We start from the raw sequence: 13,846 nt of genomic DNA, 5'->3' as shown, positions 1-13,846 counted from the left end.
AAAGATTGGAGAATCACTGTCCGTGAACTTGTTGGACGCATTCCTGAAGCTTCCCGCGGCACAATTGAAAGAACTTTAATAGAAACGTTGGATTATCACAAGATGTGTGCTCCCTGGGTCCCCCGGAAGTTGACTGATGGACACAAAGAGCAACGCCTTGACTGTGCTCGCAATTTTCTTCAGCAATGTGAGGAGGGAGGCAACATGGAGAAGTTGTTGGACTCTATCATCACGGGAGGTGAAACATGGGTGTTCCATTACACCCTGAAACAAAACACTTAAGTGGCAAATGCTTCAAGAGAGGCGATGAAGGCTGAGCAGAGGTCACACGCTACCTCAACGGGTTGGCAGGAGACTTCTTCAACTTAGGGATACAAATGCTGAGCATTGTCTTTAAAAGTGAGTTGAAAAAATGGAGACTGCGTTGAAAAATAGGCAAAAGTGTAAGCTTTTCAATGATTTGAAAATTAATAACAATTAAAAAAGCTTTCTATTTGTAAAAACTATGGAACCTTACTTTATGTACAATCCTCATACATCTGCATCAAGTTTATTGATTACTTTTGAGGGGCCAAGGAGCTAGAATAACCACTTGGATTACGCTAGCTTCCCCCCTGTGCATACCTGACTCCATCTCTTCTTCTTCCGGATTTTCGTCATATCCTTCAAATGGGCATACAGTTTGTTTTTCCCAGGAAGAGTCCACACCAGGCGACCACCATAAGGAGTGGGATATTTTTTTGGCGGCCTTATTTTAATTTTCTCGTCATGAACTTCGTGGGCTGCTTCCTCAATTGTTGTCACCAACAACTTCACGAATTGATTCACGATTTTTTCTTCATATTCATCATCAGTCAATTCAAAGGCATCATCAAAAAAGATGTGTACTGCAAATGGACAAATAAAAAAACAAATGAAAATACAAAAATCAAATATGTGCATACCTTTCAACATCCTAAATATGTAAATATTTTTCTATGCATAAACCATTCATTTTTAATATTATGTGCACAAATGAGTAAATTTGAAAATCAAAAAAATCAATAAACAGAAGCAAACATTTACGAATTAGTGCAGCACTTTTGGGTGTGGAAACGTGGTTGTTGAGAAAAGAGTGTGTGTTCAAAACTATGTTAGAGTGAAGAATGTTGGGTAAACAAGGGGGGAATAGAAAAGAATGGACCTTCATGTGAAATAAAAAGAAAGTTCACTGTGAGATGGGGACAAACTAGGTTGTCTTCAAAATGCTCAAAGTATATCTAACTTAACCAGTAACAATACTTCTATAAATATTTAAGTTGTGATTTGATGGCAGTATTTTTTTCTCTGACTGGGTCTCTCTCTCAAGCCATGCAAAATAACTAATTGATATACATAGTTATTTCTGCCCAGACAATTTCAATCTAATTTCTATCATTGAGAAAAAAAATGATTTCTAACAAAATACATGAAATGCATTAATAAATATAAAATGTCTAATAACTAATTGTGGTAACATTGACCTCTGTTTATATTTATTGCAATTTCCATCCCTCCTCCTTCCTTTATACATGTTTCAGATCTTCTCATGTCCACCTATGGTATTGGTGAGAGAATAGAGCACTGAGGATCGGGTTGGTGTGGTGGCTATAGTGTTGGCTTCCCACCCCGTGGGTTCGGGTTCAAATCCCGGCAGTGGCAGAGAATTTACGGAGACTGCCCGATCCCTTCTTGAGTGTTGTGTGGAGGATAATTCAAGCGCAGCACACCGTCCGTCGGATGGGACGTTAAGCCGTGGTCCCCTTGGCGTCTTTCGTTAAGAGCAGGCTAATGCCGACGCCGGGTTACTCTCCACCCTTCCTTCCATACCCTTCCCTCATGGCGAAAATGACCTCAGCTGACGGTCGCCTCCTCCAAATACCGAACCAGAATAGCACACTATAGCTCTTCCAAGGCACCAAGAATACATATCGTGCCCCCTCCACTACTATAGCGAAATGATACAATAAAGATATCCACGTTTTCCGGAAACACTTTGCCAATGCTTATTTGCTTAAACTATCATTCACTCTCACTCTGTGATTCAACCTGAAGGTTAGTTTCAATAGATGAAGAATAGAGTTCACCCCAAACTATAAGCTACAAATGTATGAATTTTACAAAAGCATGGAGAAGGGGACCAATTCCTTTCCTACCACGGTTCTTCCAAACTACCATTAATTGTCATCATGGCTGAGCAAAATACTGGCTGAGGAGTATTTGAATTACAATATACAAAATATTGCTCCATATGTATTTCAATGCAAACTACAAAATAGTATTTTAAATAACTTTTAAAATACAAAATACATTTGTATGGAAACTAAGAGATCTTAAAAATACCTGTATTCGCACGTTAAGTATAATTGCAAACATGAAGAAAACGATTCTTATGAAAATGAAGTAGTCTCTGAAGATTAATTTTACAAACATATTTTTTATTTTAGAATGGGAAAATACCAAAAATCTGTATTTGAAATACAAAATACAAGATACATTTAGGTCGTGTGTTGGAATAACAAATACAAATTACAAATGTATTTTAAATAAATATTTTAAAATACTTGTATTTGAAATACAGCTCAGCACTGATTGTCATGGAGATCATTAATCAAGCATCAAAGAGTAAAATTCAGTTCTTCTTTCCAATGTATGGCATTATTCAATTTTAATGTAAGCAGAGCAAATACCCCTTTGGAATTCCACCCTCCATATTAAAAAGTTAAAGAGAAACACCCTCCATACTAAAAAGTTACGACTGTCATACTGGTCAAACAAATTTTGTCACACAGTTGTGCTGTATGTGCTGGTGAACCATTTTGGACTCTAAGAATAATTCTTGGGCCTCCCACTGGGTCTCTCTCCCACTTGGGTCTCCCACTGCTGTTTTGGGTGACTTGTTCAAACGTTACCCAAAACAAGAAATGGTTTGAAACCCGATACATGACTATTCCTTCAGACTATATACCGGGAAAAACTCAAATTCTACATCATTCATGGCTTCTTCTATTGCTGTATGTTAGTCTGAAGCCGTGGCCCATGAAGATCAAAATTCGAACACAGTCAATTTTCATTGTCTTAATCGTGACCCCGACATCTGTTGGTGAACGAAATTAAAGTGTGTAAAAAATAGTTTACATTAAATACGAAAAAAATTGCACTCTCGGATCCCAATACTTGGAGTGAAAATTAGATAAATAAACTTGTTATTATGTGACCATTTAACTAAAACAAAGTCATCTAAAACCCATCATCGAATAATCATACGAAATCTGGAGAGAGTTTTTTAGAGGCAAAAAATGTTTTCATCTTTAGTGAATTTGGTAAGTCAATTAACTAAAATCAAAATGCCTAACATTGACATTTACTTGCATTAATGCCACATTTCTATCGTTATGAGGAGTTTTAGAAATAACATACTAGCAGAAAAGAGTCACATTTTCAACGATAGTGATTGTGGTGTGACTCCATCTGACAGTAAACGTTTTTGATCCACAGTAGATCACAAAATACAACATAAAAAGGTAATAAACCATGCTTTAAAGGCAAAGATATAGTATAAGATTTATACATGTGTTGTAGTGTACACTTAGGGTGGTACCCTTTCACAATCAGTGAGTTGGTATCACTGAATGATCCTTATTTCCGGTTGGCCCCGGAAGTGTCGTTGGTGATGTGTTCATATTGTAATGGTGACCATTACAAATGAAGTCCTACTACTATCTATTAATATTGTACTCTTTTAAATAATAACAGCCACTTGTTGCATTGAGTGTCAACGTTAAACAACATGCAACCAATAAGAGTTGATTCATCTTACCTTCAAGTTTATAATAATCAGGATCAACAATACGAAAGTACTGCTGTGCCTTATGCCGAGCGCTTTGGTCGGAATCAAGGTAGAATATGGATTTTAGCATTTCAATCATTTCCTCTCTCGTTTCATGCCACATTGTTGCACAAGCAAATATTCGCGTGACACGATCGGATGATCTGATTTTGTTGGAGTCCTTTGACTGCATTGGCATATTCTGATTCAGTTCATCCACATTCCAATAATCTTCCAAATCCTACAACATTGTAAAAATTTAAAATCATAAGTACTTTTCATTCACCAAGCACAATCAAAGATAATCATATGCTCTCATACTGAGTACCATTGTAATTTTATCTGTACATATCCTATTATTAAAGAGAACCAATAGCCATCCTTCACCTCTCACTCAAAATTACTGATCTATTACTGCGTAGTAACTTAAAAAAGGGCTCAAAAGAAGTTCATTTATGAGTAAAAATCTACCAATAAGAAAATTGACAGTTTTTGTACTTGAAAAGCTATGAAAAACTTAATTTGTTTTATTTTCCTTTAAATTATAGCTTCAAATACCCATCATTATGATGGAAAAGTCCAAATAGATGATTGATAGACTGATAACAGGCTTTTGATTATCATATCCCCTCATAGGCAGATTTACGAGGGGGGTGTACGTTAGGGTGGGCCGAAAAAAGGTTTTTTTTCCTGATCAAATTTGCCCTATGCGGGAAAGTTGCGAAATGATATAAGGATCTCGCACACAAATTTTTTTTCAAATCGGATAATATTAACCACTGCCGCCCGAGCTCTAAAGTTTAAAATTTTGCGAAAAATCAGGCTGATTTCAGAATCAAACGGCTATTAAGACGAATGTTATGAAAATATGGGATAATGGATAATATCAAAGAGCGGATACATGTTTATAAATTATGAAAATGAAATTTGAAGTTTTTTTGACAAAATCTATGGTTAAAAAAATGTCTATGAATTAACAACAAAATTGGAGTATAGACCACCCGCACAACACATCTCATTTTTGCCTACATTTCTAAAATTCCATTTTGGGGGCTAAATTGCAGGTAAAATTATATTTATTTCGATTGAATTTCATTTCTTATCAAATAAGTCATCATATGGTAGTAAATAACCCCACAAAAAGTAATAATGAGGTAAATTATTTGAAATTAACATCAATCATAATGACGAATAACGTACCTGTGGAGCTATTTTCAACAAGAAATTCAGCCAAGGCTGAGAAAAAACAGAACCTGAACACCAAGCATTTCACTAAGTAGCTCTCTGCTAGTTTCGTAAAGAAACTACCCAGAACTCACCACGAGGAAGAGGCTACCATCGAGTTCCACCCGTGTCCCCCCAACCAACCTTCCAAAGGATTACGGGAGGATTGACGCATTGGTTAAAAAATAGAGGAAAAGCGTACCAGGTGTGGATTGGAGTGCGTGATATTTGTTGCACCCGAAAATTTCATGGGTAATTATTTGCCCACTTATGAAGAGATGATGAAAATGTTTTTGTTCTCTCGGTACATTGAAGAAGAAGAAGAATAAAGTTAAAATATCATTATTTCTCTGCCGGGAATCGCGGAGACAGTGGCTTATGCCATTGAAGGCATTTGGCATAGATCCTCTATCCCAGTTGTTGGATATAGGCAAATTATTTGCCGAATTATTCAATATCATGGAAATAATCGCAATATTCTTCGATCTGTCAACAAGAATGCTTTCATTGATCTGAAGCAAGACTTCCATCGTCACGCACGTCAGCTTTTTGATGTTGCGGTATGCAGGGGCGGATCCAGGATTTTTTTTCTGGGAGGGGCACAAGCAAGGCCGTATCCAGGATTTTGTTCTGGGTGGGGCACAAGGATACCTCGTAATACAAAACGAATGCAATGATAATGGGAGCGTATTAAAAATCTTGCATATTTTTTAGGGTCTGGGGGGGGCACGTGCCCCCCCCCCCCCCCCCCCCTGGATCCGCCTATGGCGGTATGTGAATTGCTTTAGTGAGACTGATTCTGTTTGTGATATTCTTTCGAAAATGCCTTGTTTAGAATGGGAATTCCCTAAGGACAGAGAAGTGGCAGGAAAATGAAGATAGGCGCCATCGATGTGCAGGAGACCAAAAATAGGAAGACGAGGCTTTGCAGGTTGGAAAGAAAAAAGGAACACCCGAATGTTCCACCCTATTTTGTCAAAACACTTCAGTTCGGAAGACTCAGGTGATGAAATGACATTGAACAGAGAGTTATGTAATGCAAGTGAAGGAGAGGATTTCATGGAAAAAGGTTAGTGTAAGTAATTTGAAATTGCCAAGATTTGCATCATCCTGTGAATAATTCTGCATATCAAAACATACCTCTGCAGCACTTGCATCTGCGCACCTAAAAGATATCGGGTTGGTTACTCAAGGAGTCAATGTACTTTTTGTTGACAAGAACAAAGTTAGAAGGGAAAGAGAAAGATTGCGCACGTGTATTCGGAGGAATGTGGGAACTGTTAAACTGCAAGCGCTTTACTTCGACGAGAGGAAAGACTCTGCTTTCGTTTATAGTCAATCAAAGTGAAAAACAATAGGTGAGGAGCATGTAACTCTCGTTCAAGAGCCCGGTTCACGCTACTTATGCATGTCACCCCATGTGTCGGCAAAGCTATTGGCCTCTAAGATTCCATCACGGATTTTCTAGGGGAGGAAATGATCATTACCGATGGACTCCAAACAATTTTGTGCGATGGAACTGAGATTAACACCGGAATCCATGCCGGAGTAATCAGGAGAATGAAAATGGCCCTAAGAAGACCTTTGCATTGGTTTGTTTGCCTGCTTCATTGCAATGAACTATCGTTCAGCACCGTCAAAAGAACTGATGACCCTGGCAAAATTTGTTATCGAAGTTTACGCTCCAATACGGTTTTCAATAAAATTGAGACAATATTGAACAGAAGGCCCGAAGCATAATATGAACATGATTCTTCTTATGAAATATATAGATAGAGACATCAAATTACGCCGCTACTCTATGATTCAGGGAAATGTAATTCTGCTTGCAATATTAGCCGATGAACGCAGACAAATTCGTGCAATGGCCATCACAAATACATTGAAATCGAAAGAGACTCAGCAGGAGGAATCGAGGAAATTCGAATTTTCCAAAGCTAACCTTCGATGGAGTGAAGAGTTCTCGGGATCGCCACCGGGTCAGGAACTCCATATCTGCCGACGTTTCGATGTCCGACTCGGTGTTCGTCCTCAATGCTGTGAATGAACACTTCACAACCCTGAGGACGATGACCGAGTCGGGCATCGAAACGTCGGCAGATATGGAGTTCCTGACCCGGTGGCGATCCCGAGAACTCTTCACTCAGTCCATTCGCCGGGAAAGCACAAAATCTTTCTAAGCATCGATGCTCAAAATTATATTGAATTGGTTGACTGGGAATAAAATGAGGTAAATCAACCACCAATAGTAGCTGAGATGACAAACAAAAACTTGGAAGACCTTGTTAAGGAAAAATCTGTATTAGAAGTACCTTTTCCCTGCCATACACAAGCAGTTGAAAGGATGGTACAAATGATAATTTTAGCATCAAAATCCGTGTGCAATATAGAACGCAGGCATGGATGGGCATTATCGTGCATAAGAGACGGAGAAATTCAGCCGAAATTTGAAAAAAATCACAAAATAATTTTGCCAGAGTAATTGATGTGCTTTCACAATCGTGTCCTTCGGAAGGTTGGCTGGGGGGGACACGGGTGGAACTCGATGGTAGCCTCTTCCTCGTGGTGAGTTCTGGGTAGTTTCTTTACGAAACTAGCAGAGAGCTACTTAGTGAAATGCTTGGTGTTCAGGTTCTGTTTTTTCTCAGCCTTGGCTGAATTTCTTGTTGAAAATAGCTCCACAGGTACGTTATTCGTCATTATGATTGATGTTAATTTCAAATAATTTACCTCATTATTACTTTTTGTGGGGTTATTTACTACCATATGATGACTTATTTGATAAGAAATGAAATTCAATCGAAATAAATATAATTTTACCTGCAATTTAGCCCCCAAAATGGAATTTTAGAAATGTAGGCAAAAATGAGATGTGTTGTGCGGGTGGTCTATACTCCAATTTTGTTGTTAATTCATAGACATTTTTTTAACCATAGATTTTGTCAAAAAAACTTCAAATTTCATTTTCATAATTTATAAACATGTATCCGCTCTTTGATATTATCCATTATCCCATATTTTCATAACATTCGTCTTAATAGCCGTTTGATTCTGAAATCAGCCTGATTTTTCGCAAAATTTTAAACTTTAGAGCTCGGGCGGCAGTGGTTAATATTATCCGATTTGAAAAAAAATTTGTGTGCGAGATCCTTATATCATTTCGCAACTTTCCCGCATAGGGCAAATTTGATTAGGAAAAAAAACCTTTTTTCGGCCCGCCCTAGTGTACGTGTCCCTCCTCCCCCAGGCGAATGAAGAATAGACAGGCTTTTTATTACGGTTATCATTAAGATCATTCATTTTGTTTTGAGTATAATGGAGCCTCAATCATTTCATTTCATTTTAATAAAATTCGTACTAAAATATAGATATTATTTCGTAGAGTAATTGTTGTTTTTAATCTCAATGATGAGAAGACTGTACGCCTCTTAGGCTCTTGTGCCCCCCTCTCCCCTCCAGAAAAAAATCCTGGATCCGCCCTTATATCCCCTCAAGACATGTTTTCTAAGACAGACATTCATGCAAAGTTCTATAATTCCTGCTCCTATGCCATTCATTTACTCATTAGAGATAATAAAATGATAACAAACCTCATTTATCAAGTCCGGCTCATCATCCTGCCTTCTGTTCAGCGCCAAAGACTGATCAGTCACCACTCCTGAGTACAGAGGGACGACGAAAAGTTTATCCGTAGATGCAACTCTGTCACACTTAGGTGTCCAAATGTGGAATGTTATCCATGCTTGGGATAGGAGCCATAGCACCCAAATCCATACGTGCTGTGTAAATATAAATAATTTTTAAACTAAGCTAAGTAATGAAGCAACGAAATTTTGATGAACAAATATAATAACCAAAGCTGATATAAATTACTAAAAAAATCAAAAATGTACACAAAGAGGTACAACATGTGTTGCATTATCATGATTGCAGATATGGTTAAGATCAAATTTGCTCAACCAACAGATCATGGCATTAATGAAGAAATGATGTTATAAGAATCATGATTTCTCAAGATTTCCATCAGATCAGGTGACCAATATTTTAATGTCTAACTTCTCCATCACTCTCCAGATTTTACATATATAGGGTATTTTTAAAGGAATATCGGTGTTTTAACGCTTTATAATATTTATTACATTACACTTACAGTTCTAAATTATATGTCAAATGAAAGAGCAACTCAAAAAGTTTTGTTATTTAGCAGCAATGCACATGTGACAACTAGCCTTCCGGACTGATTTCTTTGGGCTACGAGTGAACGACTCTCTCACTCGCTCAACTGTCTCTTCACTAACTCTTGGCCGTCCCGTGTTCTTCCCTTTACAAAGGCAGCCTGTATCTTCAAACTGATGAGACCATCTACGGATGTTATTATGTCACTTGGAGGATCACAACTGAATTTAATGCAGAACGCACGTTGTATAGATTTAGTCTTTGCAAACTGTAAAACACAAAATGCTTTCTGTTCACTAGTTGCCATCTTTGCTACTATCGCTTTCTAGTGGATCGCGGCGGGAAAATTTCACGCACATGGGGATTGTTGATGAAAAACAAAACTGTTTGAGTTGCTCTTTCATTTGACACATAATTTATCACTGTAAGTGCAATGTAATAAATATTATAAAGCGTTAAAAACCCGATATTCATTTATAAACACCCGGTATAACTTATCTCAAGAAAATACTCTCCAAGACTGAGAAAACAGACTGCAGAACTTAGACTTTCCTGGGCTACGGTGCAGAGGACAATACTTATCAGGTCCCTTGATAATTATGGCAAGACTAATGGCAATAGGTGTCATTCATCATGTTTCATTTCATCATACACTAGCCGGCCACCTGGCGTTGCTCAGGGAGGATGGTACCCAGATAAGTGGAAACTTGAATTCATGGTCACTTGTCAGTATTTTTAGGCAAAGGAACATAGCAGATATTATCATGGTATACCTTTATGACAGCAAACAATGGAAAAAACGATTTCCGTATACCTCGCACGGGATCAACTAATACGCTGCTCTACAATATTGATCATTTTGTGTGTCTATTTGTGAATAGACCAAAAATGCCATGTGAAGGCAAATCCAAGCAAAATGAGGGAAAATCTGATGCTTTCCCAGCAAATATATTCAAAAAAGGCTATTCGGGCTACCAGCCGAGTGGTCTCAGAATGGAGGGAGACCACCCGGCTGGAAGCCCGAATTGGAGCCTTTTCCATGCAAAATGGTTTGCACTGAGAGGATTGATAGTCAAGTGTAGAATCATTTGAGACATGTTTTCCCTTTGAGTGTGTCAAGAGGTGTGCCTACCCGGTAGGATGTCCAATTGCATAAGTTGTATGTGACACAACAAACGGTAATGAGAATACGATGCAAAGGATGGATTGGACACAACCATAAGTAACAATACAGGCTTTGGGAGCATGAGATGTACCTACGTACTGACATAGGTTGTAATCCGTGCAGCCATATGGAAATGCACAGCGGACATACAAAGAGACATCCTCTTCATATAGATAGGTAAATAAAATCAACAGATTTAGGCATTACTTGGTGGAACGAAGAGATATTCATGGTTAAATAAAAACACAGTACTATTCCACAACCTTATATTTTTGCAGTCTACTAGTTTCAACGTTACAACGTCATTATCAAGACTAATTGTAGTGTATGCTTTCCCAGCAAATATATTCAAAAAAGGCTATTCGGGCTACCAGCCGAGTGGTCTCAGAATGGAGGGAGACCACCCTGATGGAAGCCCGAATTGGAGCCTTTTCCATGCAAAATGGTTTGCACTAAGAGGATTGATAGTCAGGTGTAGAATCATGTGAGATATGTTTTCCCTTTGGGTGTGTCAAGAGGTGTGCCTACCCGGTAGGATGTCTTGAGTCTAGATAATGACGTTGTAACGTTGAAACTAGTAGACTGCAAAAATATAAGGTTGTGGAATAGTACTGTGTTTTTATTTAACCATGAATAGATAGGTAAATGTTCAACAGTGTTGGAGTGAAAATAATTCAAAGAATTGACAGGACTCAGCTCATGCCAACCATCATATACTTTATATTTACCCTTTATAGAGACAGCGTACTCTGGCAGCAACCCAGTGAGAAATGGGTGGTGGAATCCACGTGGAACCCATGTGGAATCCACGTTGATTTCAAGTGGATTTGTGGTGATTAGCATTAAATGTTAAACAGAATTTCTAATTTGTGGAACTTAACTCTCTGGTGACATTGCGTCATTTATCATCCTGAAACCACGCTAGTTATGTGAAAATGTATCGCACATTCTATTTTTATATAATTCGTGGAAAGGCAGCCATGAGAGCACATGAAAAATCGTAGACACATATATAGAAGGTTTAGATATAGAGTGGTTGAGGTTTTAATGGTTTTAGGAAAAATTAAAACAGCACCAACTGCTGTTTTAATTTTTCCACCAAATTTCCACGTGGGTTCCACGTTGATTCCACGACCAAAAACACGTGGTATCCACGTTACATCTCCACGTGGATTCCACCACCCATTTCTCACTGGGAATCCCAACTAATAGGATCAGTACCCAAAGATACAAAAACCTCAACAAAATACCTACTCATGCTGAATGTCAGTGGACAACAATCGATTGTCCGCGGGGTAAATGTAAGGTTGGAGATACGTTCATAAATTGAGACTTTGAAAGCCAGATGTGTTGAATGAAACATGGGAAAAAGAGTCCTAAACTATTGTTGATGTGTTCTAAAAACTACGTAGTTACATCACCACTGAATAAGTATAGGTAGGGTTGCAATGAGTTCAGGGTGCTATCAGGGGTGGTCTGTTCATAGTGGTGTTCAGACTGCTATGGGTTGGGGACCAATGGAAAAGTCAGACATCAATATGGCAGCTGGGATGAAATAACTGGCAGTGATAGAAGTGCTGAGACCCATATTCACTTATTTACAAAATACACTATAGGAAATCATCAGACAATTCTTCAATAAAAATGTACCATCACAAATAATTTTCTTACCTGCTTTGAGAGAAATTCAGCCAGTAGATACATTGATGGACCATTGAAGAATAAATGATTTGGAATTACTCCGTAGTAGGCACAGGCATTTTCAGATCGCTCTGAGCAGAGCACAATCAGAAGAGTGACTGTCACAGGAACTGTGAGGTTTATTGGGAATGCAAAGCTGAATGGCTGAATGCATATTTTGCATGCAAATTTTCCTAAGGAGAAAGAAGATGATGGATGAAGTAAAGTTTAAAATACCATTAACATAACTACTAACATAAACCAGTTATACATACTCTATAATACAGATGAGGCAATTTAAAGAATAGTCAGCAATATTTTCATACTACATATAACTCAATTTGTTCTTTGTTGAATTAAGAGAAACTTTTAGAGAGAATTAAGAGGTATTAATTCAATCTAAAATTTCAAAATTATCAATTTCCATATCGCCTATCAAAGATAGAGCTGGGAAGGATGTCCTAATACCAGTAAGGGTGCAGGCCTACTGTGATAAAGGAACACCAAAGCATCCTGTCTTATGCAAGTGCACCAAATTCACCACACCTCTACATATTCTACCTTCCTAACTAGACCCACAATAATGAAAATGGCATTAGTAGCAGTCGTCCATTCAAAATAGCAGAGAAACTGGTGGACTGCATAATAGAAAAATCCTCCCACAGATGGGCATGTCAACTCACTTTTTCAGATTCTCACAATCATATTCACATACGATACTTTTGAATAGTCTTATTGCCAGGCTTAGATTGATAGATAAAGAATAAGTGATAAAGAACAGATATCTTTAAGAGTCACACAAAGAAAATCTTATAACTTCAATGTATTTCCACTTCAGCAAGAGATGATAAATCCAGAGAGAAACTTAAGAGAACAGGATCACGTAGGAATCCAGTTTTTCCTAAAGAAGTCAAGGAGTGACAATTCCTGAACCATCGTAAAATCACTCACAATGGACCCTTAACTTTTTGGAATTCTCTTGCATGTCAACATCTTGTGTCTTAGCATGTCCTGCCATTTGCCGATTGAGATAGTATGTACGTAAGTTAAAATTTTGCCAATCACTTTTACATAAACCATCTGATGGATCATAAGGGTTTACCATAATGACTAAAGGTGCACACAAAATAAGGGAAAATACCGATTGTAGCACTCACCAAATATGTAGCATACGTAAGCACACAATACTTGAAGACAAACAACATAGTATAGTGCTGTGGATGAGGCATCTATTTCTACACTCCTACCAATTGGTATGGCATTCGCAATGTCCGGAATGTTTCCACTATCCGAGGTGTAAACGGATGGAACCTGAAATCAAAGATCCAAAAATTTGATCAATTAAAGCACATAAAGTGGACTGAAAAACTCACAGAAAAGTGATGGGGGAGGGTGAAATGGAACTTCAGGCCATGTTGAATTTCAGAAGGTTAAGTACAGAACCAATAAAATAAGAGAGACATGTTGCCAAAGGAATGCATGTGTATTTTTCACACAAACTTTGAAAGACTAAAATGATATGTATGTTGGACAAAGGCAGTCAAATTTCTCTCAACATACTCTTGCATATTATTCGCATTCTTGTACAGGCAATTCTTAATAGGCTTTTTTTTGTGGGTGTCCTAATAGCTACAGAAGCAGCTTGCGGAGCAGCATGTGGAAGTAGAACACTTAACATACTTCTGAGAATATTCTCCAAACATATAGTGGAAACATATAAACTGATGAAGCATAGGAAATGATATTTACTAAAA

The 13,846-nt window shown here is 37.9% G+C and overlaps 1 protein-coding gene across 1 annotated transcript in view; it reads right to left on the bottom strand.

Annotated features, from left to right (window-relative positions):
• LOC124169720 (chitin synthase chs-2-like) overlaps positions 1-13,846 on the bottom strand; it is a 102,441-nt gene that overhangs the window by 30,860 nt on the left and 57,735 nt on the right. The window contains exons 7-11 of the mRNA XM_046548408.1: positions 13,250-13,403; positions 12,084-12,286; positions 8,662-8,850; positions 3,839-4,088; positions 625-887 (exon numbers count right to left, since the gene is read on the bottom strand). Coding sequence (XP_046404364.1) covers positions 625-887; positions 3,839-4,088; positions 8,662-8,850; positions 12,084-12,286; positions 13,250-13,403 — 1,059 coding nt within the window. The remainder of the gene's footprint in view (positions 1-624; positions 888-3,838; positions 4,089-8,661; positions 8,851-12,083; positions 12,287-13,249; positions 13,404-13,846) is intronic.

The sequence above is a fragment of the Ischnura elegans genome, chromosome 12 (genome assembly GCF_921293095.1).
Source record: "Ischnura elegans chromosome 12, ioIscEleg1.1, whole genome shotgun sequence".
Taxonomy (NCBI): Eukaryota; Metazoa; Arthropoda; class Insecta; order Odonata; family Coenagrionidae; genus Ischnura; species Ischnura elegans.
Note: the sequence above shows the minus strand (reverse complement) of the source record. Positions and strands in the feature narration are given on the sequence as shown.